Genomic DNA, 26,426 nt, shown 5'->3' on the forward strand with positions numbered 1-26,426 from the left:
GATTCCATGATGCTCCACTTATTCGCATCTTTTATGTGGTTGGTTTCAGATATGCCACGAGGGATGAAAGCTGACAAGGGATGAAATAACTCAGCAATAATAACATGTCTCTATCTCCTCTGATTAAACAATTCTGCCTTTTTTTTGTAAGCTGAAATCACTTTCCTTCTTTAGACAAATTAAGGTGTCATTCATCCAAAGCAACAGCCCTTTTGAGGAAACTAGCCGGACAGGGTTACCACCAACCCTTTTGCAGGCAAGAATTTGAATTGGGTGATTGCAATGCCCATGTGTGCCCCTGCCAAACAAATTTCTTCAGAGGGTGAAAAGAACTGTCTGACTTTGTCGCCCCAGGCTTCAGTACAAGGCATACATGATTGTGTCACCGTACCGTATCACTAATTCGAAAAACCAAAATGGATCAAAATTCAAATGGTACCGATTGTACTGAGCCTGAATGGGACACAACAGGAAAGGAAAAACTCTGAAGCAGTCAAGCAGGTACTATATACAAGGGCAACAGAGTGAAGTACTTCTAACAGCTGCATGTACCTTAAACTTCTTTCGGAACCAAATTGTTGTTAACCTCTGACAGTTATCTGACATCACAGCTGATCTAACAAGGTGCTGCATCTTAGCCACCTTGAATAACCTACTCCTAGAAACGCAATGGCCTACGCGCATTGTTCACTCGGGAAACCTGCAAGAGACAGCTGTATCAGTAGATGCCCAGAAGTATCACAATAAAGAGCAGGATTATTTTCATCAGGTGTGTAGGATGAGAACTTACAACGTGAGACTTCCATTCGGCTTTGCATCCCTCAGACACACCAAACTGTGGTTGCCTCCGGATGTGTTCATGGAATATGTGCACAAGGACCACAGCATCAAGAGCAGCATACTCTTTCTACAAAACAGAAGCATGCAGGCATCTATTTTTAGCAATGGAGCTTCAAAACAGGATAAATTACCAAATATGTGCTCTGTTTTGTGTTAACAAAAAATAGAGCAGGTTGGACCTAATTTAAACTAATGCTTCCCAGTTCCCATGAAGATATGCATAGCCCAGAATCAAATAAAAGCAAATACGGTTAGCACATGAGAACAAGGGTGCGATCCACGAGTGCCAGATTTTTTTGTCAAGGTAATAGTTACCAATATTATTTTTCCTTCTTAGCCAGAAATAGCTTATGTGGTTCCTCAAGCAAAGCTTATGAGGAAAGCTTAGCATGAGAAGAATTTATCATCAAGCTAACATATTATAGTGTACAAATACTATGAACCAGTTATTCATACCTAGAACTGGGTGACACTCATATGGATCACAGGACTGTTTAAGGAAACAAGGAAAAGGAGTTCAACAATGATGACAGCAGACCTGCTTTTGGCTCAGTGGCCGTTGCTCCCAGTTGCTATTTCGCCGTGTCTTGTTCAAACCAGCTCCTAATATTTCCTGACAGCGTTCGGAATACATAAAGATGGAGTAGTAGCAAACATGTCCACCAAAGAAGAAAATGTCAAAAGTAGATGTACAACAGTTAACCACAACCACTTTATTGTATGATGATTGTATTTTTTATCTACCTTTGACAATCCAGAGAGACCACCAGTAACCCCTTTAAACAACTTCTGCATATCAAGCAGCATTTCATAGGACTGGAAACATTCCAATTCACCATAGGATTGAGCTAACTGATGGAGATCACATTGAATGTCGAAACCTTTAGTGTGCAATGTACAAAAAGGTAAGTTATTGTTCAATAAAGTGCCCAAGAAGAAAATGAAAATGCTATTTTCTAAATAAGATCATATGGGAAGACAAAAGTACATATAACATACCCAGTTTTAGTATATTAGATGAACACATAATTCGCCTGAAGCAGCTGTCCAATACTTTTGGGTCATCTTCATACAGCTTAATCAGATCAAATATGAAGGCTACCTTATCTGATGCAATTTGTATGATTGAGACCTGACAAAGAGCTAAAATCAGCAAGTGGGAGAGCTAATTTGCAGGGAGATATGTACAAAAGAGAGAACTAATATACAGTGGTACCAAAGGAATAAAGCTTACAGATAATTAGCAGCAACAAAAGAATGAAATGGAAAAGTGAGTAACAACTAGACCACCTACAGTGACACATGATATACCTAAACGATCATTTAACCTAATTTACTCAGCCATACTTCTTGAGGAACAACTAATTAGCGAGGATTTGACTCACCCATAGGACAATGCCACTTGGCTATAACTTGTATAACACAAATCAGAGTTATACCTGAAAAAAACTAAACAAACATGGAAACCTACACCAATTGAAACCAAGGTGTTCCTTACCTTACTAGGTTTGCTATTTTTCTCAAAATTTGGTCTCCACTCGCAATCCATGCCAATAATTTTACAAACTTCAATACAACTTGTTGCATTAAGCAGCCCATTGATCTCATCGACCCAGACAATTTCTTGTACATCCAATTTCTTCAGATCTAAGTAATCAGATCCGCAAAATACCTTCTCTGGAACTGCCTCGTACATAATTAAATAACATCAAGCATCCAAATGTAATTAATAGACCAAAAGGTTTCAGCAAATCATGTATTCATATGAATGTCGACTTTCGTAACTCATAACGGGTGCGAACATTGTTAGGGTCAGATAAAGTGAACTACACTAGGGGATACCAACAAAAATGCAATATACAAGTCATAATTGGAATGTTAGGTCGACTGAATCAGTTCATTCATAAACAAGATAATCCTGATGGGATTCAACAGCATGTTAATAAGTTAAGATGAGTAAAATTCAAACACTTCATCACCACCTCCTTTTGATAACATTTATGTTAATTTTACATCCACACTCTATTGCTTTTTCTCTCTCCTCTTCCAGTACTGGTGATATTTCCCCATAGCAGTGAAACTTTTGTTTTTAAATGTTTTCAGTTCAAGAAACAACCTTTTAAACTAGTTAGCATGATTCGAATAGTCAATCTTTAAGCCAGATTTCTGGTGCTAAGTCATCTATGCAGAAGTAGTGTCAAATGTCATTTTGAGAGGCTTGGAAATTGGATCGCAAATACTGAAATCTTCTATGAACTGTTAAATGTTGAGTGGGTTATAATACACATCTTCATAATAATTGTTTTTATTAGCTAACCCAGTTTTAAAGTTGAAGTTTTAACCAGAAAGTCATGTAACTTGGTTTTTCTTGTGGATGTTATACAATCCCAAGGAAATGCAAGTTTTTTCACAGCTAATGCAAGAATAAATGGGTGATCCTACAACATAAACTATTGTTAACCACTACAAAGAGAAATGGCTACTAAATTAACAGAATATGTCTCTGGATATATAACTTCGTAAACTACTAGGCGTTAGCTTACCCAAAGAATCGACATAACCTTCAAGGGAGTACCGCTGGCAAAGCTCATCAACCTTCTCCATATAACCAGCTTCCATGGCCAAATATACCTACACAAGAAAATCTGCAAAATTATATTTTTCATGACGTTGATTATTATTAGCAAGAGAATATAGATAGGGATCAGATTTCTAAGAACTACTATGCATGGCCAACGCATAACAAGCAAGAGAGAGAGAGAGAGAGAGAGAGAGAGAGAGAGTAATTCTCCAAGTCACGTCATCCAACAAAACAAAATGCAAGGTCATATAGATTCCACACCTTTACAAAAATGAATCTGCCATTTTAGTAAAATAATGCATTTTTTTTGGGTATATCTAACCAACACACAGATTGTGAATGTGGATACATGTTACCAGGTATTCCACGAGTTTTGTTTCCTTCTTGGCCCGCGCTTCAGCAATATCCCAGCACCCTTTCTCAGCCAACTTCTTTACTAAACTGCAAAAAAAAGTTTTCACAATTCTTAAAGTTTGGTAAAGAGCATATTTGTAGGGACTTTGCATCGAGCAACAGGAGAGTCACCTCTCTTTGTACAAATAGCTAACATCTGGGAACTCTTCTGTAAGGTCATGTTCTTTCACCAACTTGTTCGCACTCTTTAGCATTTTCATATCTAGAAATTTTTGAATGATCAAAGATATCATTTCCTTGCCCATGAAAGTAGCAAACTCCTCAGCAATATCTAATTGATTGCTTTCAATCAATTTTATGAGAAAGGACTCATCACAGCATTGGATAGAAAACCGTGTTATCAGAGCCACAGCGGTTGCATTGGATTCTGATTCCGTAAAACATTTTACATACTGTCTTAGATGTTTCCTTGCTTTCACTAGATCATCATCCAACTCTGAACCATACAAAGCATGAGCCATATCTCTCAACCCAATTTCAAATGTCTCAAGAAGCTTAACCAATATGCGGTTCTCATGGGATACAACAGAATCAAGGATATCGAGAACAAGTTGTGCAGCAAGGTACTTTGCCTCAAAAAAATCTTTCTGTACGGATTCAACAGATTTCAAGTGCTTTAAAGAAGCTGTCAACATATGGCTGAACCCTTCAGAATAAGTTTTCCCCAGCAGTGGCACAATATACATACACTGGACAGCATATGTAAATGGCCCTGGCTGTGGCGCATTATGCAATGCCACTTTTACCAGCTGCAGAAGGATCTTAAACTTTGAGGTTGCTTTGTTGGTACCTGAATTAAAAAAAGTAACAAAAGTTCATAACCCCAGACGTATCATAAGCGTAACCATAAGTCCATAACACTGCAAGAATGTGTACCATCAGAGACCTTCGATACGATATTGTGGTAGTCCTAAAAAACATGTTGCTATGCCTAACATTTACCTCATCAATTACAGATTTCACAGGAAGTGATACAGGCAAATCAGTAGTTAACAACATATAAAACAGGATGCTTCACAAGCCCTTTTAGAAGATCTGGTGTGATAATTAAACTTTACAGCGAAATAAAACCAGCTGCAGCTAACATTCCAACAGATGAAGAAATACAGGTAGTGAAATATGGAAGTCTAAGAAACATGTAATTTATTTGTAAGCCTACCGTATACATAGCAGTCTTTTAAGAGACAAATGAAAGTGGCTGGAGGAACGTGCGATAGATCAGAAAAGGCGTGCAAGCATATGGAGCGCTCATCATTGTGCTGATTGGTTCCAGGGCCTTCCTGAGTAACTTCTTCGAAACGACCCATGCTTCATCAAAGCATAGTTAGCCTGTATAGAACAGCACACAAATCCGGAATCAAACATCATGAATGCAACCTTTTTCCATGAAAAATAAGAGATGTACACACTGTGCACGAATTCAATTAATTTAACAGAAAATGGTAACTGCAGATATGTGATCCTCCTTGAAGAAAAACATATAGGCAGCATCATGTTATTTTTGCATGTAAGTATTTGTATTTCAACCAAGCTGCAGGTTTTTTCTTCTTTTGGCTGGACTGGAATTGTCGATATTTGCATATTCTCCCCTTATAGAAGACCTAGAGCCTCGACTTTTCAACCATAACATGCCCAAAATCCAATGCAATTTCACCAGAGTGCGCCCGTCAATCAACTCAAACCACACCGATGCCTACTTCAGTATGCAGCCAGGATTATAGCCTGCAGCGCCATTTCCCTCCTTTGTTCTCTTTGGTTCGCCAGAGGGGAAATCGGAGCGCTGCCGACTACACATTTTAGTTGCTAGCAGCCTAAGCATTCCCCGAAACAGAACAAGTCTCAGAAAAAAAAATACACGAGGAATTTCACCACGCAACCGTGAGAAAATAAATGCGCAAAGCCCCTATGTGAAATTGGGAACGGCATAAGAATTTGCAAACACCCCTGAGAGATTGGAAACAGCACAAGGATTCGCAAGGGAATTCCAGAGAGAAACAAATAAATTCCCATTTCGAACGCGTAATAATCCCCACTATGAGCCGATAGAAAATGAGGGATACCTGCAACGGTCCCGGGCCAACCGGCGCTTGGGTTTGTGGATTTCCGCGGCGGAGTGGGGGGGGGGGGGGGGGGGGGGGTTGGGGGGTTGTGGGTCGCCGAAGATGAAGATTGCGACTTGAATTGGAAGAGATATCGGTTTGCCCGTTTTAAAGCCAGGGGAGACGCACGTGACCGGCCACCAGCGCGCACGCGCTCTGCTCGTGCGGCGCTGGCGCTCCTTCCATTTTGCCCCCGTTTTGCAGTGGGGAAAATTGGCCGCTGGACACTAAAAGGTGTTTTTTCTCCAGATCACTAAAAAATTATGACTTTGCTGGGACACATTAAATTTTTTTGGTAATTTGCTACGGGACACTAGATCACTTATAATATTCAATTTTAATAAAAGGCTAATGGAACTGACTCATCTACCCTTCCCTATCTTCTTCCTGGGCTTAATGCTGGACTCAATTCCATCTCTCACCGGCCGATTCGACGGTAGCCTGAAGGAGCCCCCTCCGGAATCGAAGGCCGCAGCCGCCAGGTTCAGGCTCCACTGCAGGAATCGAGCGCCGCGGCCGCCGGGAGCAAGCTCCACTGCCGGAATCGAGCACCGCGGCCGCCGGGAGCAAACCCCACTGCTGGGATCGAGCGCCACGGCAAGCTCGAGCGGGCGCCGCATGGAGGGTCGTGGGCAGACCTCCAGCGGCCAATCCCCTCTCCCCAAAACCTCTCCGCTTCATTCGTGAACTGCCCGTGCGTGTGTCGCTGGACGCCGCGCCGTGCCCCGTGCGTGCGTGTGCATCCGAGGAGGAGGCGGCCGGGGGAGTCTTACCGGCCGATCCATCGATTCATCGATGGCGAAGGGCGGGCTGAGCAAGCTGCGGTGCATGATCCGGAGGTGGCACTCGTCCAGTCGCATCGCGCGCGCGCCGTTGTCGCTCGGTTAGGAGGAGGTCGCCGACGGCGGCGAGCGCGGGCCCGACGCGTCGTTCCACGGCGCGGACGAGGTGCCCAAGGGCCTGCACCCGGTCTACGTCGGCAAGTCGCGCCGCCGGTACCTCATCGCCGAGGAGCTCGTGGGTCACCCGCTGTTCCAGTCCCTTGTCCATCGCGCCGGCGGCGGCGCCGAGGCCGGCTGCACCGTCGTCGGCTGCGAGCTCCTCTGGATGGCCCTGTCCTCCTCACTCGCGCCGGTGGTAGCCGAGCCCTCCCCCGCCTGCGGATGGGCTCGAGCTGCGGTCAGGGCTGGCTGCGGTGCGCGAGAGCGCCGGCCATGGCAGCGGCAAGGGTATACTTGTCCTATATGATTGTTTTGTGACTCATTTGGTTAGAAAATACTATTATATACACTATAGTGTCCGGTAGCAAACTACCATAGAATTTCAATGTGTCTCAGCAAAATCATAATTTTTTAGTGGCCTAGAGCAAAAACACTTTTTAACGGTGTCCAGCGGCTAATTTTCTCTTTGCAGTGAAGCTAGAGCAGGAGTAGGTTTATCGAAGTTGTTTAGTCATTGATACCACTGGATATAATGTTTTCTTACTAATAATTCTCTTAGAGTGTGTTTGGTTGGGCTTTTGGCTGTGTCTTTTGCTTTTAAAAGCCAAAAGCTCAAGCCAAAAGCTCAACCAAACGGCACAAAAGCCACAGCTGCTTTTGTTCAAAACTAACTTTTATCTGATACAAATCCAGAAGCACCTTACCCCATATTTTTTTCTTGCTTTTGGGTAAAAAAAAAATTACCCACCTGCCATCTGTTACACATGTACCTTCGATTTCTTTCCTCCTCCCCCATCGTCTCCTTGTATTGGCTCGGCACAAAAAAAACAGAGGGGTGGCGGCACCGGGGTTGTATGCCGGCGACCCCCCTCCTGGCCAGAGGCCACCTCCTCCCCCATGGCGTCGAGTCCGAGATCCTCCAACACGCCGGCGCGGGCCTCCGGCGCGGGGGGCAATGGGGGGCGAGCTCCGCCTCGTGCTCGAGCGCCGTCGCGAGCTCCGCCGTAAGGAGCAGGCGCCCCTGTGGGGGCGTGCTCCGCCGTGTGGGTGAGCGCCGCCGTGGGGGCGACCTCCGCCTCCTGCGCGGGCGCCGCAGCGAGCTTCGCCATGGGAAGTGGGCGCCGATGTGGGGGCGTGATTCGCCATGAGGGCGAGCGCCGTCGTGGGGGCGACCTCCGCCTCGTGCGCGAGCGCCGCCGCGAGATCCGCTGTGGTAGGCGGGCGCCGCTTTTTGGGGCGCGCTCCGTCGTGAGGGGCGAGCGCCGCCATGGGGCGAGCTCTGCCTCCTGCGCGGGCATCGCCGCGAGCTCCGATGCCAGGTTGACGAGGTCGGCCGCCGCGCCGCGGCCAGGCCGCGGGCTCCTCTGATGCGAGGCCGGCGAGGCCCGGCCGCCGTTGCCAATCGCTAGCTCGCCCCGCCGCCGTTGCCAATCGCTAGCTCGCCCCGCCGCCGTTGCCTCGCCGTGAGGTCGCCCGCCACGATTGCCTCGCCGTGAGGTAGTCCCGTCGCCGTTGCCTCGCCGTGAGGTTGCCCCGCTGTCGCCAGTCGCGGGTGCGGGAGCGCCGCCACGGGCGAGGGACAGCGCCAATGCAAGCCTCCGTGGTTGTCGTGGGGTTTCTAGGGGTACCCACAGCCGGGTGGCGGAGCGCACCCGCCTATTCCCCTGTGAGGGAGTACTCGGGGAAGTACTAGGCGATGGGGCTAAATCTATGCTGAGACAAGGACTCAAGAACACACGATTTAGAGTGGTTCGGGCCGCCGGAGCGTAATACCCTACGTCCACTGGGAGATGTTTTGTTCTTGGTGGTGTGTATGAACCTATCCTCTGCTGGCCTTGGCACTCACCCAGCCTGAGGTCTTCTAGCGGCGCCCCCTCCTTTTATAGATCAAGGGGGAGCGGATACATTGGACGTTGGGCCCCGACAAGTGGGCCCAACGTGCTGTGCAGCATACTGCGCAGAGTACTTAAAAGACAACAGTGGTTACGAATCTTTTCCTCCGATATGCGTACTGCTGCTCTTCTGACCCAGGGGGGTCTTCCCTTGTCCCGTCAGCTAGGTGCCCGTTGGAGTAGCGTAGCTTGCGGCGTGGCCTGCTGAGGCTATTATGTAGGCGTCATAATGGGCGAAACCGAGCCGTCGTATCCATCTGCTATGGCAGACTGGCAGGCGTGGCGTGGGCGGCGCCAGCGGCTCCACTACCTTGGTAATACGCGATCAATAGTGTCCCCTGGTCAATGAAACGCCTCGCCTTCTGCTACAACAATGCGGACGTCCATCTACCACAATGAATGCAGCGGTGGGTGAGGCTTAGTAAGCGGCCTTGTGCCTGTAGACACGTGTCGGCTCCGGACCGCCCCGAGGCAGGGCTGTCGACTTCTTCCCTCAGAGAGGGGTCCGGTCACTATACAGGTGGTCCAGGACCCCATGAGGGGTCCGGGACTCCGCGGGGGTCCGGACTCCGTCAGGAGGTCCGGAGCCCCAGCTACTTGCGTTTGAGTGTCTGCCTCTCCCGGGACACGTGGCGTCTCCGGACCTTCCCCAGTCGTGGAACAGTTCCGGATTGTTGTCGGGGGAACAGGACTTCGGACCGCAGGGGTCCAGCTGTTTGGATGTAGTCAAGGATAACTACAAAGGCCCTTGCCTAGACACAGCAAGAGGGGGTACCCCAGTCCTGGGGTACCGACAGTGGCCCCCGGGCCCACCTAGGGAGAGGTACGAACCCGCGGGTGGGCCACTATCGTGATGTGTTTCCACGCAAGCTCGATTGCGTTGGTGTGCTCATGCAGAGAGCGGGTGCTCCGGACCCCTGAGGTTGGTACACCTGTTGCCAGGTTCAGGTACTAGAGCGCTCTCCTCAGGGCGACGAGGGTGTAGGCTTAGGGTACGGAACCAAGCTAAGCGGCTACACAGCCCTCGGATCGCTCAGGGAGCAAGCACCACTTTCCGGACCCGGCACTTGGAGCGACCGTGGCGAGCGGTCTCTGCCGGAGCGGGCCACCGGAGTGGACTTGGAGCGACCGTGGCGAGCGGTCTCCGCCGGAGCGGACCACCGGAGTGGACTTGGAGCGACCGTGGCGAGCGGTCTCCGCCGGAGCGGGCCACCGGAGTGGACTTGGAGCGACCGTGGCGAGCGGTCTCCGCCGGAGCGGGCCACCGGAGTGGACTTGGAGCGACCGTGGCGAGCGGTCTCCGCCGGAGCGGGCCACCGGAGTGGACTTGGAGCGACCGTGGCGAGCGGTCTCCGCCGGAGCGGGCCACCGGAGTGGACTTGGAGCGACCGTGGCGAGCGGTCTCCGCCGGAGCGGGCCACCGGAGTGGACTTGGAGCGACCGTGGCGAGCGGTCTCCGCCGGAGCGGGCCACCGGAGTGGACTTGGAGCGACCGTGGCGAGCGGTCTCCGCCGGAGCGGGCCACCGGAGTGGACTTGGAGCGACCGTGGCGAGCGGTCTCCGCCGGAGCGGGCCACCGGAGTGGACTTGGAGCGACCGTGGCGAGCGGTCTCCGCCGGAGCGGGCCACCGGAGTGGACTTGGAGCGTTGCTGACGATCCGATGAAGCAAGTTACCGGACCTCATGGTAAGATGCAAAGAAACCAAGCCTTATACTAGAAGGGAGCACGGGACTCCTAAAGACAGCAGACTCGGATACTAGAGCACTTGTATCAGGGTAGCGAAGTACGTAAACTTAGGGTACATTACCAGGCTAAGCTACGCGGATCTTCTCTACCCCAGGATACAAATACCACTTCTCCAGAGCAGGTCCTTAGGGGTCCGGACTGCCTTCCAGCTAGAAGGGGTGTCTTCACCTGACCACAAGCCAGCAACTTAACTTGGATTGTTAGCAACAAGGGAAACTCCGTTCAAGAGGAAAGAATAGTTAAACCAAGGCGAATAAATGTAATCAGGATGGAGCCTAGGTAAAACTGAGGAAGAAAATCTCCTTTATTATTGTGGTTGTCACGGTATACATCAGAGGTCGGGATTACGAGGTCGGACCTCCACCGCTCCGGACCGCTTTTGCCTGTTTGTGTGATAGGGCCAGAGGTCGGGTTTACAAGGTCGGACCTTGACCGCTCTGGACACACACGTAGGCGCCACGTTTTTACAAAGGAGGAACTCTCTCTTAGTCTTTTCTTAGGAGTAACCTACGGCTGCATGCTATACAGCGTGTCCTTCTCTGGTTGGAAGTGGTGCGACCACTCCCGAATTCTTCATAGTCGTCGGAGGCGAAGACGCCCTGGATGTGCCTGAACCGCATCATCCAGCATCACCTCGGGAGCTCGGGGGATCCCTCCTTGCCTAAGAGCTGTCACATGCTTATATGGCATGAGACAAATTCTTTGGCTTTGAGTGGGAGAGGCCCCCAGCCGTCGTCGTCGTCTGCCGATGGAAACCAGACGCCCTTGCCCAGCAGATGGACCGGACGTGGAGCGCGGAGAGGTGCGGTCGTTCGCCGGCTTGTCCTTGGTGCTAGCGCCAGGGGTCCCCGCGCCTGGCGACAGGGGCCTTGTCTGCAGCAGCACCGAGCTACACTGAGGCGGATCTCCGGTGCTGGCGACGGCCGGACGACACGGCCAACTTCCTCCGGGATGGCCGTCGGCTCCGGGCTCCATGTTGAGAGAAAGCCTTGAGCCGATGTTATGCCGTCGGAGAGGAAGGATGGCCGTTGCTTGAGAGAAAACCTTGAGCCGACACTGGGATGGCGCGGGGTAGCACGCGACAGGCGTCGCTCCCGCGCACCACCGTGCCGGCTCTGAGGCGTCGCAGTGGCGACGCACAGCAGGCGCAGCTGCCGTGCACCGTCGGACCGAGGGCGCTGGTGCCCCAGTGCCACAGCATGCGGCGTGGGTGCCACCATGCCCCTCTTCATCTTCTTGTCCGTCGTTGCCGAGGATGAACACGGCCCCAGAAGCCTGAAGATCCAGCCAGCGCCTATTCCTCCCCACGGACGGCACCAAAATGTCGTGGGGTTTCTAGGGGTACCCACAGCCGGGTGGCGGAGCGCACCCGCCTATTCCCCTGTGAGGGAGTACTCGGGGAAGTACTAGGCGATGGGGCTGAATCTATGCTGAGACAAGGACTCAAGAACACACGATTTAGAGTGGTTCGGGCCGCCGGAGCGTAATACCCTACGTCCACTGGGAGATGTTTTGTTCTTGGTGGTGTGTATGAACCTATCCTCTGCTGGCCTTGGCACTCACCCAGCCTGAGGTCTTCTAGCGGCGCCCCCTCCTTTTATAGATCAAGGGGGAGCGGATACATTGGACGTTGGGCCCCGACAAGTGGGCCCAACGTGCTGTGCAGCATACTGCGCAGAGTACTTAAAAGACAACAGTGGTTACGAATCTTTTCCTCCGATATGCGTACTGCTGCTCTTCTGACCCAGGGGGGTCTTCCCTTGTCCCGTCAGCTAGGTGCCCGTTGGAGTAGCGTAGCTTGCGGCGTGGCCTGCTGAGGCTATTATGTAGGCATCATAATGGGCGAAACCGAGCCGTCGTATCCATCTGCTATGGCAGACTGGCAGGCGTGGCGTGGGCGGCGCCAGCGGCTCCACTACCTTGGTAATACGCGATCAATAGTGTCCCCTGGTCAATGAAACGCCTCGCCTTCTGCTACAACAATGCGGACGTCCATCTACCACAATGAATGTAGCGGTGGGTGAGGCTTAGTAAGCGGCCTTGTGCCTGTAGACACGTGTCGGCTCCGGACCGCCCCGAGGCAGGGCGTCGACTTCTTCCCTCAGAGAGGGGTCCGGTCACTATACAGGTGGTCCAGGACCCCATGAGGGGTCCGGGACTCCGCGGGGGTCCGGACTCCTCAGGAGGTCCGGAGCCCCAGCTACTTGCGTTTGAGTGTCTGCCTCTCCCGGGACACGTGGCGTCTCCGGACCTTCCCCAGTCGTGGAATAGTTCCGGATTGTTGTCGGGGGAACAGGACTTCGGACCGCAGGGGTCCAGCTGTTTGGATGTAGTCAAGGATAACTACAAAGGCCCTTGCCTAGACACAGGAAGAGGGGGTACCCCAGTCCTGGGGTACCGACAGTGGCCCCCGGGCCCACCTAGGGAGAGGTACGAACCCGCGGGTGGGCCACTATCGTGATGTGTTTCCACGCAAGCTCGATTGCGTTGGTGTGCTCATGCAGAGAGCGGGTGCTCCGGACCCCTGAGGTTGGTACACCTGTTGCCAGGTTCAGGTACTAGAGCGCTCTCCTCAGGGCGACGAGGGTGTAGGCTTAGGGTACGGAACCAAGCTAAGCGGCTACACAGCCCTCGGATCGCTCAGGGAGCAAGCACCACTTTCCGGACCCGGCACTTGGAGCGACCATGGCGAGCGGTCTCTGCCGGAGCGGGCCACCGGAGTGGACTTGGAGCGACCGTGGCGAGCGGTCTCCGCCGGAGCGGACCACCGGAGTGGACTTGGAGCGACCGTGGCGAGCGGTCTCCGCCGGAGCGGGCCACCGGAGTGGACTTGGAGCGACCGTGGCGAGCGGTCTCCGCCGGAGCGGGCCACCGGAGTGGACTTGGAGCGACCGTGGCGAGCGGTCTCCTGCCGGAGCGGGCCACCGGAGTGGACTTGGAGCGACCGTGGCGAGCGGTCTCCGCCGGAGCGGGCCACCGGAGTGGACTTGGAGCGACCGTGGCGAGCGGTCTCCGCCGGAGCGGGCCACCGGAGTGGACTTGGAGCGTTGCTGACGATCCGATGAAGCAAGTTACCGGACCTCATGGTAAGATGCAAAGAAACCAAGCCTTATACTAGAAGGGAGCACGGGACTCCTAAAGACAGCAGACTCGGATACTAGAGCACTTGTATCAGGGTAGCGAAGTACGTAAACTTAGGGTACATTACCAGGCTAAGCTACGCGGATCTTCTCTACCCCAGGATACAAATACCACTTCTCCAGAGCAGGTCCTTAGGGGTCCGGACTGCCTTCCAGCTAGAAGGGGTGTCTTCACCTGACCACAAGCCAGCAACTTAACTTGGATTGTTAGCAACAAGGGAAACTCCGTTCAAGAGGAAAGAATAGTTAAACCAAGGCGAATAAATGTAATCAGGATGGAGCCTAGGTAAAACTGAGGAAGAAAATCTCCTTTATTATTGTGGTTGTCACGGTATACATCAGAGGTCGGGATTACGAGGTCGGACCTCCACCGCTCCGGACCGCTTTTGCCTGTTTGTGTGATAGGGCCAGAGGTCGGGTTTACAAGGTCGGACCTTGACCGCTCTGGACACACACGTAGGCGCCACGTTTTTACAAAGGAGGAACTCTCTCTTAGTCTTTTCTTAGGAGTAACCTACGGCTGCATGCTATACAGCGTGTCCTTCTCCGGTTGGAAGTGGTGCGACCACTCCCGAATTCTTCATAGTCGTCGGAGGCGAAGGCGCCCTGGATGTGCCTGAACCGCATCATCCAGCATCACCTCGGGAGCTCGGGGATCCCTCCTTGCCTAAGAGCTGTCACATGCTTATATGGCATGAGACAAATTCTTTGGCTTTGAGTGGGAGAGGCCCCCAGCCGTCGTCGTCGTCTGCCGATGGAAACCAGACGCCCTTGCGCAGCAGATGGACCGGACGTGGAGCGCGGAGAGGTGCGGTCGTTCGCCGGCTTGTCCTTGGTGCTAGCGCCAGGGGTCCCCGCGCCTGGCGACGGGGCCTTGTCTGCAGCAGCACCGAGCTACGCTGAGGCGGATCTCCGGTGCTGGCGACGGCCGGACGACACGGCCAACTTCCTCCGGGATGGCCGTCGGCTCCGGGCTCCATGTTGAGAGAAAGCCTTGAGCCGACGTTATGCCGTCGGAGAGGAAGGATGGCCGTTGCTTGAGAGAAAACCTTGAGCCGACACTGGGATGGCGCGGGGTAGCACGCGACAGGCGTCGTTCCCGCGCACCACCGTGCCGGCTCTGAGGCGTTGCAGTGGCGACGCACAGCAGGCGCAGCTGCCGTGCACCGTCGGATCGAGGGCGCTGGTGCCCCAGTGCCACAGCATGCGGCGTGGGTGCCACCATGCCCCTCTTCATCTTCTTGTCTGTCGTTGCCGAGGATGAACACGGCCCCAGAAGCCTGAAGATCCAGCCAGCGCCTATTCCTCCCCACGGACGGCGCCAAAATGTCGTGGGGTTTCTAGGGGTACCCACAGCCGGGTGGCGGAGCGCACCCGCCTATTCCCCTGTGAGGGAGTACTCGGGGAAGTACTAGGCGATGGGGCTGAATCTATGCTGAGACAAGGACTCAAGAACACACGATTTAGAGTGGTTCGGGCCGCCGGAGCGTAATACCCTACGTCCACTGGGAGATGTTTTGTTCTTGGTGGTGTGTATGAACCTATCCTCTACTGGCCTTGGCACTCACCCAGCCTGAGGTCTTCTAGCGGCGCCCCCTCCTTTTATAGATCAAGGGGGAGCGGATACATTGGACGTTGGGCCCCGACAAGTGGGCCCAACGTGCTGTGCAGCATACTGCGCAGAGTACTTAAAAGACAACAGTGGTTACGAATCTTTTCCTCCGATATGCGTACTGCTGCTCTTCTGACCCAGGGGGGTCTTCCCTTGTCCCGTCAGCTAGGTGCCCGTTGGAGTAGCGTAGCTTGCGGCGTGGCCTGCTGAGGCTATTATGTAGGCATCATAATGGGCGAAACCGAGCCGTCGTATCCATCTGCTATGGCAGACTGGCAGGCGTGGCGTGGGTGGCGCCAGCGGCTCCACTACCTTGGTAATACGCAATCAATAGTGTCCCCTGGTCAATGAAACGCCTCGCCTTCTGCTACAACAATGCGGACGTCCATCTACCACAATGAATGCAGCGGTGGGTGAGGCTTAGTAAGCGGCCTTGTGCCTGTAGACACGTGTCGGCTCCGGACCGCCCCGAGGCAGGGCGTTGACTTCTTCCCTCAGAGAGGGGTCCGGTCACTATACAGGTGGTCCAGGACCCCATGAGGGGTCCGGGACTCCGCGGGGGTCCGGACTCCTCAGGAGGTCCGGAGCCCCAGCTACTTGCGTTTGAGTGCCTGCCTCTCCCAGGACACGTGGCGTCTCCGGACCTTCCCCAGTCGTGGAACAGTTCCGGATTGTTGTCGGGGGAACAGGACTTCGGACCGCAGGGGTCCAGCTGTTTGGATGTAGTCAAGGATAACTACAAAGACCCTTGCCTAGACACAGCAAGAGGGGGTACCCCAGTCCTGGGGTACCGACAGTGGTCGAGTGCCGTGATTCGTGGAGGAAGAACCAGCTGACCAGTGGGGTCCCCTGGTCAGTGAGAGAGGGGGAGAGAGTTGAGTAGAAGTGTTGTGTATGACATATGGGGTCCGCAAAGCAGATTTTCAATGCCACAGCCAATTCAACCTAAGGGTCTTCTGTTTTTCCCACAACTATTTTTTCGCAGCTACTTTTCCACAGGCCACAGCTCACAACAACTTTTTCAAAAGCCACAGCTCAACCAAACACACCATTAATATGACTCTCAACATTTTGATTTTATCAAATTTTTTTCTTCAAGCGATGAGTATATTTTTTAAAAAAAATAAGGTATAATTAAGAGTTAAATACACCAGCGCCCCTCGAACTTGTCCCTAGGTGCCACTTAGGTCCACGAACTCGCAAAATCGAAATCTGGCTCCTTGAACTTGTTAAGTTGTGCCACTTAGGTCCATACCCCTTCAAGGGGCATGAATATATGCAAAAATGCCCTTAAGTTTTATCGTCTTCTACCTTCACATCCTTGAGGGATAGAAGGCAGGGCTGCCGCACACAGCGCGCGCCTGCCTCTGCGAGCCACCGGCCTTCACGCCGCGAGCGCGCCTCCCGCGGCCGCGAGCCACCGGCCTCCATGCCGCACACCCACCTCTGGCGAGCCGCCGACCTGCGCGCCGCTCCTCCCTCCACCGGCGCGCCTCTCCTCTCGCGCGCGGCTGTCCTTCTCCGTCCCGGCGCGCCCCTCCTCCTTCCCTCCCCCGGCCAGGAGCTGCAGTGCACGGGGAGAGGGCGAGCACGCGAGGGCTCCTCCTCCTCCGGCCACGCTGGCTCCTCCGGTCAGGCCCCTTCCTCCGTGTGTCCATGGCGGCAGCGGCCATAGCGGCTCCATGGCGCCGGCGGCCAAGCTCCGCGGCGGGGGAGGACTGTGGTGCTGGGGTAGGAGACCCGAGTGGATCTGTCGCCCCCTGGTCCTCCCTCCTCCACCCCCTCCCATGGCGGCGGTGCTGGCGGAGGCCTCCGCTCTCCCATGGCGGCGGTGTCCATGGCGGGCCCAGCAGCAGCAGCAACGAGGATGAGGATTGCGGGCCGATGCCCACCGCCGACGCCGTTCCTCCCTATCTCACGGCGAGCAGGGGCACAACCCCCTCCTGCCTCCCCCTCCCCCTCCCCATCCTCGAACTCGGCCCTCCCTGGAGGCGAGAGCCGCGAGCCACGCCGCCGCGGCCTGCGCGGGAGCCGCGAGCCATGCTGCCGCGGCGTGCGTGGGGGTCGCGAGCTCCGCCGCCGCCTCCTGCGCGGGAGCCGCGAGCAACGCCGCCGCCGTCGTGCGTGCTGAGGAGGGGCTGCGTTGGCGCGGAGGTAGTGGCGAGATAGTGGGGGAGTTTGACGACCTCCTCCGCTGCCGCGCGGGCGAGGCCCGCAAGCTCTGTCGCCGCCGCACATGGCTCGCGAGTTCTACCGGCGAGCCAGGGGGGCGGCCGCGAACTCCAGGGGCGGCGGTGAGCACGAAGTCCACGAGCTCCAGGGGGCAGCGACGTCCGCGAGCTTCGGGGGGCAGCGGCGTCCGCGAGCTCCAGTGGAAGGCGAGGAGGCAGGGCGGCGGCAGCGAGCTCCGAGGCGAAGCAGGGGAGGCATGGGAGAGAGAAAGAGAGAGAACTGGAGGGAGGGGGCTGAAGGTAGAAGATAGTAATTTTAGAGGGGTTTTGTGCATATATTCATGCCACATGGCGCCATATTAAGGGTTGTGGACCTAAGTGGCACAATTTAACAAGTTCAGGGTGCTAGATTTCGATTTTGTAAGTTTGTGGACTTAAGTGGCACCTCAGGACAAGTTCGAGGGCCGCTGGCGTATTTAACTCTATAATTAAAAAGGAACTATAAGAACCGCTCAATTTGACACCATTTTAGGCAAACTGCCGGTCATTATCATAAAGATGAGAGCTAACGCGCGCTCGCCCAAGAGCATGGCACGTGTTATCCCACATCTAAAGACACAAACAACCGACACGTCATTCGCCAAAATAATATCAAATCCGGTAGTCCCGGTATGTGCTCCACCGCATTCCCAAGATCATGCACACATACCGTTGACAAAAAATACATCACCAATGAACCACAAAGAGCAATTTTAAACACTTTCCAGGTTCAACAACTAATATTACAAGTTCAACACGGGAGGGTTCAAATATGAAAATAAATGGTTCAACAACTCCATACAAGTCTTGGGCTCACGAATTATATAAATGAGACATGAAAATAAAGTTTAGTGTTTCATCATGCTCTCCAAAAGACGAGTACGCAGCGGATAAATTAATAAAACGCAAGCAATATCGTCTTGCTCAAGGGCGCCATCGCAACCACAAGGACCTACTCCTCCGCACCGGGATAGTAGAAGTGGCCAAAAAAACTTCCGGCTCACCTGCAACTTAGTTTTAAAATAAAAGCAAGATGAGTACAAAAGATACTCGCAAGACATACACAATTATATAAACAAGGAGTATGCAAGAGGGCTCAAATGAGACTTTAAGGTTAAATTGTTATTGCATAAGCATGAGCTTTCTAACCAACATCGAGCTCTCTAGCAAAATTAATTAATCTTGCCCAACCCACCACAAGTTTTAATAGATTATAACGAGAATAAAATAATTCAACATAAAGGTGCCATAAACCATTTCCAACATAAACAAAACTTTCTACAAAGAGTTTATGGGATAGTGAGCGTGCTCATGTCCGAGAGCGCGGCAATTCGAATTGATTTAAACCTTGCAAGGGCGTACAACTTTACCCACACAATACAAGAACAATGCGGCTCACCCAACCGGCCAAGTTGGATAACGGGGTACTCGCATCAACCATTCCCAACAAGCCTCAATCGATGAACTTCACGCCTAACTTACGCGGAGAGTCACATAGGTCCACCAGGGACACCCCTAAGCCTCTCTACAAAGCCTCTTGACCACTTATCTAGGACCGTGCATCAAAGACCAAGTCAAAGAAGGTAATTGGCTCATCCATACCATTATTTAGGATATGTGGTAGCATGAAAAGTTGCTCAAAACCATCATCATCCACGGACGGTCCTTAATTAATCGGTCCAAGCGGACTATGCTAACGTGATTTTTTTCTCTAGGACGATAGACACGCTATGCTTACTAGATCTCGGTAGAAGTCGAGTGATTTCTGGTCACTCGTGAGATATAGGTTATCTCATTATTGTGAATATATGGAATATTGGCATATGTAGGAAAGGAAAAGAATTTGGAAGACCGGGCGGGGAGGGGTTAGCTCCGTCTGTGTCAGTTAAGGACCGTTCGTTGTTTGACCCTGTGATCATGTTTGAATTGTACTAGCCGCATATTGGGAGTAGGAGGTAGTCGAAACCGGTAAGCCGAGTACTGCTTTGTTTTGAAAGTACAGGAACCCGCACCCAACTCTTGGGGCGAGTCGAGTAGTCACGGAGAATTGGGGATGCATATGTTTACTTTTGGTGGTCTCACGTTGAGCTCAGCTGACCATATGTCGTTGGGCTGGTTCCTGTAGTTCGAGGCGGGGAGGGGAAAGGTTGGTGTGTGAGGTCCGACAGGGCCTTTGCATGCCGTGTTGGTTAGGTCCACCTTGCAAAGGTTATATCGGATCGATTCGCCGTCAGTAGCTCGCGGATATGAGCACCTTGATCGCAACACCGCATCGTAGTAATGCTTTATGGAATATAAGTGATGTTTGGAAATTTTTATCCTGGATTAATATCCTTTGTTTGTTATGGTTGCATAGAAGATGCAAATACTAGTTGATGATTTAAACATATAGAATATGGTGCTAAAAGTTAAAATTAAGGATTTACTTTAGAGGCTTTTTCTGCAAAATAACCACCAGCCCAAAAGCCTTGCATGTCTAGATATGTGGGCTAAGATATACCCACTGGTCGGGTAAGCCTTGCGGAGTATTAGTATACTCAGGGTTTTTGTTGGAAAAATAATTTCAGGACCCGCACACGTAGACTTCTGTCCGTGTTGCGCCAAGTTCGTCCGACTGGATGCGGATGGGTGGAACGTCGAGGACCTAGGAGCGTAGCTTTGAAGTGTAGGATTTGCACACTCGTGGGCTGAGTGTGTACTTCATTTTCGTTCTTATGTATGGTAGTGGGCAGATTTCATGTTTATCAACTTTGTATAAAAGGCAGGTACACTCGTATAATATTATGTATTTCGAACTCGGTTTGGAAAACTCTTTGTTGTCTAGTTGTCACTTGCGTGTATTTTCAAGTATTGTCAGGTCGCACCATCTGCGCCCACCTTCGCGTGGGACTACCGGTGTTGTTTCGATCGGGTGTGGGTTGAGAAAGGATCGCCAAATTAAGCTGTTAAGCTAATGCGCCCGATGTGTTCAAATGACGGTCATTACACTTAATTAGAGTTTTAATTTGGCGGTTCCATTCCGCTCGAACCTCGATACTTCTATTCCACCATAACCAAGGTTGTACAAGTGCGATCAAGGATAACCGAGTACGTGTGATGACTCTAAACCATTCTTTCCTTCTCCACCAAGTGATATAAAATATTCTAAGCATGGCTAAGCATCTAGTCAAGTTAAGTATTCAATTAACTAACATGTGACAAGGACAAGGATAAAATAATCTCAAGGACGGGTAATGCATAAAAATAGGTACAAGAATGCAATAAATAACATAATATACATAACCCATAAATACCCAATTGAAATAACTAAATTAAATCAAGTTAATTAGGTGCAAGAAATCATACTTAGCTGCTTGCCTTGGTTAGCTTCGGGCTCAACAACAAACGCGACACCTGGCTCGGGCTCAACGGACTCGATGGGCTCAACTTACGGGCTTGTTCTCCGACGGTTGGGTCACTATAATGCATGAATAAAATACATATTCATTAGTGTGATGCTATGGTTGGTTCATGAAAATGATATGTCATGAAGAATGAAAAGCATCACATGCGATGACACACAATGTAACACAAACAATAGTAATCATGCACGAGTAAGTAATACAAGAATTAATCAACATAAATTTATATAGCAAGCATAAATCATGAAATAATTCAAGTATACAGAGGACATCATAAGGAACTCAATAGAGTTGGATTTGCGGTGAATTTTTTTTCTAGAATTACTTATGAATATTACAAGTTTCAGCTAGTCCAAACAAGTTAAATCAGAAAACACATGCAATCTTTATTGAACAAATATCAGAAAATTACCATAGATACTAGACATGAAAATGAAGCTAACAGAACCAGTTTTACCATTTTATCACGTTTCAGAAAATAGATATGAAATAAACAATATTTCAGACAGAGAACAAGAAAACGCACTAAAACCCAATTAAACAAAGAAGGTGAATGAACAAAAGTGGCACTAATGGAAAGAGAATTTCACAATGATTCTAACAAAAATTAGGTTGACATTTTTAGAGCAGTACAAGATTTACTAAGCATTTTATACACTTATAAAAATAATAAATCATAAGTAAATCTAAATGAAAGTAATATGCAATCCAACATTTTTATTGTGTAGATCTGAATGTGAGGAACCCAACGAAAGAAGTTTCGTAATTTTTGGAGATATATACGATTTTACACTAATTTTACAAATTTACTACACCAACAAAAAGTCATTGAAACGCTAGATCCACACGAAGGAGACCACCCCAAGCGCCGACATGAGGGCCCAAGGTGTCAGCGGCACTCCAGCCCAAGTCAAGGCCAGCGGCCAGCCTTGACCAGACCAGGGAGCGCCCAGAGTGCAGCGCCTACGCGCGCACGTCGCGGCGGCGACGGCAACGCGGCCAGGCGGGGCCGGAAGCGCGCGCAGCACGTTCCAGGGGCGGGCTAAGCTCACCCCGGTGGCAATCGGCGGGGAGAGGCAGCGGAAGGGGCGGCGTGGCGAGGTACGGCGGCGGCGGGCTAAGCTCACTCCAAGTGTGAACACATATCCACTTGTGGCTTTTATCTCATCAGCATCAGATATCCAGTTCGAATCACTATAACCCTCAAGTACCTTAGGATACCCAGAATAGTGAATTCCATAGCTCATGGTGCCTTTTAGATAGCGCATCACTCTCTCAAAAGCCTTCCAATGTTCATCACCAGGATTTGAGACAAACCTGCTGAGTTTGCTCATAGCAAACGAAATGTCAGGTCTCGTGGCGCTAGCTAAATATATTAGCGAGCCAATGATTTGAGAATATCTAAATTGATCTCTTGTGAGACTGCACATCACACTAGGGTCGTAAGGCGTGGGAGCAGATTTGCAGTCACTATATCCAAAGCGATTTAAGATCTTCTCCACATAGTGAGACTGCACAAGTGTAACCCCACCATTGCCTTCTCTCAGTAGCTTAATGTTCAAAATCACATCAGCCACTCCCATATCTTTCATCTCAAAACTTTGAGACAAAAAGTTCTTGACCTCCTCAATCACATGGCGGTTAGTCCCAAAGATCAATATGTCATCGACATACAAGCACATGATCACTCCTTGTCCCCCACCAAAACGATAGTACACACACTTATCAGCCGCATTCACAATAAAGCCTGCTGACGTTAGAGTTTTATCAAATTTCTCATGCCATTGCTTAGGTGCTTGTTTCAGGCCATACAAAGATTTTAATAGCTTACACACTTTGCCTTCCTGACCTTCTGCTACGTATCCATCAGGCTGATCCATATAAATTTCCTCATCCAACTCTTCGTTAAGAAAAGTTGTCTTAACGTCCATCTGATGAACGAGAAGACCATGCGAGGTAGCCAGAGATAGTAGTACTCGAATGGTAGTCAGTCTAGCAATAGGTGAATAAGTGTCAAAGAAATCTTTGCCTTCTTTCTGGGTATAACCCTTAGCCACAAGTCTTGCTTTGTACTTTTCAATAGTACCATCAAGCCTAAGCTTTTTCTTAAACACCCACTTGCATCCTACAGGTTTGCACCCATATGGACGATCAACTACCTCCCAAGTACCATTAGACATTATGGAATCTATCTCACATTTGATTGCTTCCTTCCAATAGTTAGCATTAGGTGATCCATAAGCCTCAGCAATGGTTCTTGGAGTGTCATCTACAAGGTACACAATGAAGTCATCACCAAAAGACTTTGCAGTCCTTTGTCGCTTGCTCTTTCGAGTTACTTCATTGTCATCCTTCTCATTATTTCCCTCAAGTGATTGGTCAAAGTGTATTATTTCATCATTGTTTTCAGGGGTTTCACCAAATTCATGACTAGAACTGCTTGGTGTTTCTTTCATTGGAAAAATATTCTCAAAGAACGCAACATCTCTGGACTCCATGATTGTGCCAACATGAATGCCCGGTACTCCAGATTTAATTATCAAGAATCTATATCCAACACTGTGAAAAGCATAGCCTAGGAAAACACAATCAACTGTTATCGACCCGAGCTTGCGTTTCTTAGCAATTGGTACATTAGCCTTTGCTAAGCAGCCCCAAGTACGCAAGTATGAGAGTGTTAGTCTTTTATTTTCCCATTCCTCGAATGGTGTCTTCTCTTTGTTTTTCATAGGAACTCTGTTAACAGTATGACAAGCAGTCAACATGGCTTCACCCCACCATTCCCATGGAAGTCCTGTTGTTTCTATCATGGCATTGACCATCTCAGTTAGAGTGCGATTCTTCCTCTCGGCCACTCCATTTGACTCGGGAGAATATGGTGGTGTTCTCTCATGAATAATGCCATGCTCCTCACAAAACAAATTGAATTCATTTGAAAAATACTCTCCACCTCAATCTGATCTAACACGTTTTATTTTCCTCTCAAGTTGATTTTCAACTTCGGCTTTATAGATCTTGAAAAAATGAAACGCCTCATCTTTGAATTTAAGCAAGTACACATAGCAATATCTAGTTGAATCATCAATCAAAGTCATGAAATATTTCTTCCCTCCTGTAGTCAACACACTATTCATCTCGCATAAATCAGAAGGAATGAGTTCTAAAGGTGCCAAGTTTCTTGCCTCTGCAGCCTTGTGAGGCTTGCGTGGTTGCTTAGATTGCACACATACTTGATATTTAGAATTCTTGACCAAAGTTAATTTCGGAATTAAACTCAAACTGACAAGCCGCAACGTACAACCAAAATTCACATGACAAAAGCCGTGAATGCCAAATATTAGATGCATCATCGTTACACACATGATTCACAACTTTATTACAAGAGTCTGATAACGATAGGCGAAACAAACCATCACATTCATATCCTTTGCCAACAAAGGAACCATATTTAGACAGCACACATTTGTTCGAATCAAACACCAACTTATAACCATCCTTACAAAGAAGGGATCCACGATCGAGATTTTTATTTATTGGGGGGACATGCTGCACGTTCTTCAGCCGCACGGTCTTTCCTGAAGTAAACATCAGATCGATCGTACCAACACCACAAACAGCCGCATTCGAGCCGTTTCCCATCAACACGGATCCGGTCCTTGTGACCTAGTAAGAAGAAAACAGAGAAATATCAGCACATACATGTATATTAGCCCCTGTGTCTATCCACCAATTTGGTAAATGACAAACTGAAAGAACCGTAGCATGATTACCATACCCTGATGTTCCCTTCTCAGCATCGCCAATAACAACATTTGCAGACTTCTTCTGCCCTGTGCTGCTGCTTATCCTTACAGTCCTTGCAGTCCTGAGCATAATGCTCAGAACTACCGCACACATAGCATTTCCCGTTGTTCTTCTTCTTCTTGAAGTTGGTAGTCTGGACAGACTTTGGCTTAAACTCAGCCTTCCCTTTTCCCTTGTTCTTGTGGGATTTGAAGTTCTTCTTCTGCACCACGTGGGCGCTAGAACCTCCCTCATTGCCATGACCACGTGTGTCCTTTGCTCTCGCCTTTTCTTCGACATCAAGAGAACCAATGAGATTCACCACCATGAACTCTTGCCTCTTATGCTTCAGAGAAGTAGCAAAGTTTCTCCATGAAGGAGGTAACTTGGCAATGATACCTCCAGCCACAAACTTATCCGGCAACGAGCAATTGAAATTATCAAGTTCCTTAGCAAGCGTATGTATCTCATGAGCCTGTTCAACTACAGAATGGTCATCAACCATCTTGTAGTCATAGTACTGCTCCATGAGATACCACTCGCTGCCCGCATCTGAAACTCCATAGTTTGCCTGAAGTGTATCCCATATTTCTTTTCCAGAGGTAAGCCGTAGGTACGTATCAACAATGTTCTCTCCAAGAACACTGATCATGACACCTCTGAATAGACTGTCAGCAGTCTTAAACGCCTTCTCCTCATCGAGAGTGCGTGGTCCAAGAGAAGGACCCTCAGTGATATGCCAAACACTCATAGCCGTGAGCCACAGCTCAAGCTTGCCTACCCATCTCTTGTAATTTGTTCCATCAAACTCATTTGGTTTAAGTTGCGTAGCAAAACCAGCAACCGAAAATTGCCTATCAAGTTTTTGGATTGTTGGAATTAGAGGCCAATTACGGTTCATTTTAATTCCAAAAATAAGAGTATAAATCATGACATATCTATAGATAAGAATAAGAGTATGATCCAACGTGCTTGTAACGAAAATAATAAACATGAACATGAAGTTCAGAAAGTACCCAGAGGTGGGGCCGGTTCCGAAGGAACCAGATGCGCCGTTACCGACATCGCTAGTCGAGCCTGTTCGATGTAGCCGTGCAGAGGCGACGCCAGGAAGTAGACGAGGTAGTCGTTCGTAGCGAGCAGTCGCGCCGATGCACTCCCCAAAAACTTGATCGCCCTCAACTCGGTGCAGAGTCTCGAAGAGGACGGAGTTTCAGAGGCCTGCTCTTCCAGCAAGTCTGTGCGCCCAGACTTACTAGAACGGAGATACTTTGATGCAGCAAAAGTATGGAGATGAGTGCGCGTTCTGGTCTTGCTATTTATTTGCAGCTCAGGAAACGAATAGGTGCAAAAACACCAACAGCCAGGCCACTTAGCGTGAGGAGTAAAAAGCTCAAGGTGGAGGAGTTAACTCTTGAGCCTTACGAAGAGCACAAAACCCTTTCATCAATTCTGTAACTCCCTCCATTAGTCACATTTGATTCTCATATAACTCACGTGAGAGTAAGTTGTGCATGCATGGAAGAGACTCCTGTAACCTCCTCTATTAGCTCTCCATTAGCTAGCATTTAACTTGGCTCATTAGAAGATGAAACATCTTCCAACCAATGTTAATAGCATTGAGTTTCAGTCATGCCATGACATGCACACACTGCATCGGCTCAGCGCACAAAATATTTACTCCCAGCAGCAATTAGTGTGTCAAAATCAATCCCATGCATCATGCACCACACACGTTACCTCCCAGCGGCAATTAGTGTGTCAAA

General features: G+C 50.0%; 1 protein-coding gene and 1 pseudogene across 3 annotated transcripts; one reads left to right on the forward strand and one right to left on the reverse strand.

The window, feature by feature from the left end:
• Positions 1-64: 64 nt before the first annotated feature.
• On the reverse strand, positions 65-6,006 carry LOC120665768 (exonuclease mut-7 homolog). 3 transcript variants are annotated; one of them, XR_005671325.1, is made up of 12 exons: positions 5,896-6,006; positions 4,995-5,164; positions 3,947-4,625; positions 3,778-3,862; positions 3,384-3,471; positions 2,339-2,523; positions 1,840-1,972; positions 1,585-1,721; positions 1,379-1,453; positions 791-907; positions 553-700; positions 65-298 (listed from the first exon to the last, which is right to left on the reverse strand). XR_005671325.1 is itself a non-coding variant. In XM_039945439.1 (11 exons), the coding sequence occupies exons 2-11, from the start codon at positions 5,140-5,142 to the stop codon at positions 659-661; spliced, it is 1,689 nt and encodes a 562-aa protein (XP_039801373.1). In that variant the 5' UTR covers positions 5,143-5,164; positions 5,896-6,006; the 3' UTR covers positions 324-658. The 3 variants fall into 3 exon arrangements, 2 of the variants coding, with proteins under 2 accessions (XP_039801373.1, XP_039801374.1); XM_039945439.1 differs by lacking the exon at positions 65-298 and having other exon boundaries at positions 324-700; XM_039945440.1 differs by lacking the exons at positions 65-298; positions 4,995-5,164; positions 5,896-6,006 and having other exon boundaries at positions 324-700; positions 3,778-3,857; positions 3,947-4,146.
• Positions 6,007-6,421: 415 nt separating this feature from the next.
• LOC120667757 lies at positions 6,422-7,367 on the forward strand (annotated as a pseudogene).
• The last annotated feature ends 19,059 nt before the right edge of the window (positions 7,368-26,426 follow it).

The sequence above is a fragment of the Panicum virgatum genome, chromosome 3N (assembly GCF_016808335.1).
Source record: "Panicum virgatum strain AP13 chromosome 3N, P.virgatum_v5, whole genome shotgun sequence".
NCBI lineage: Eukaryota > Viridiplantae > Streptophyta > Magnoliopsida > Poales > Poaceae > Panicum > Panicum virgatum.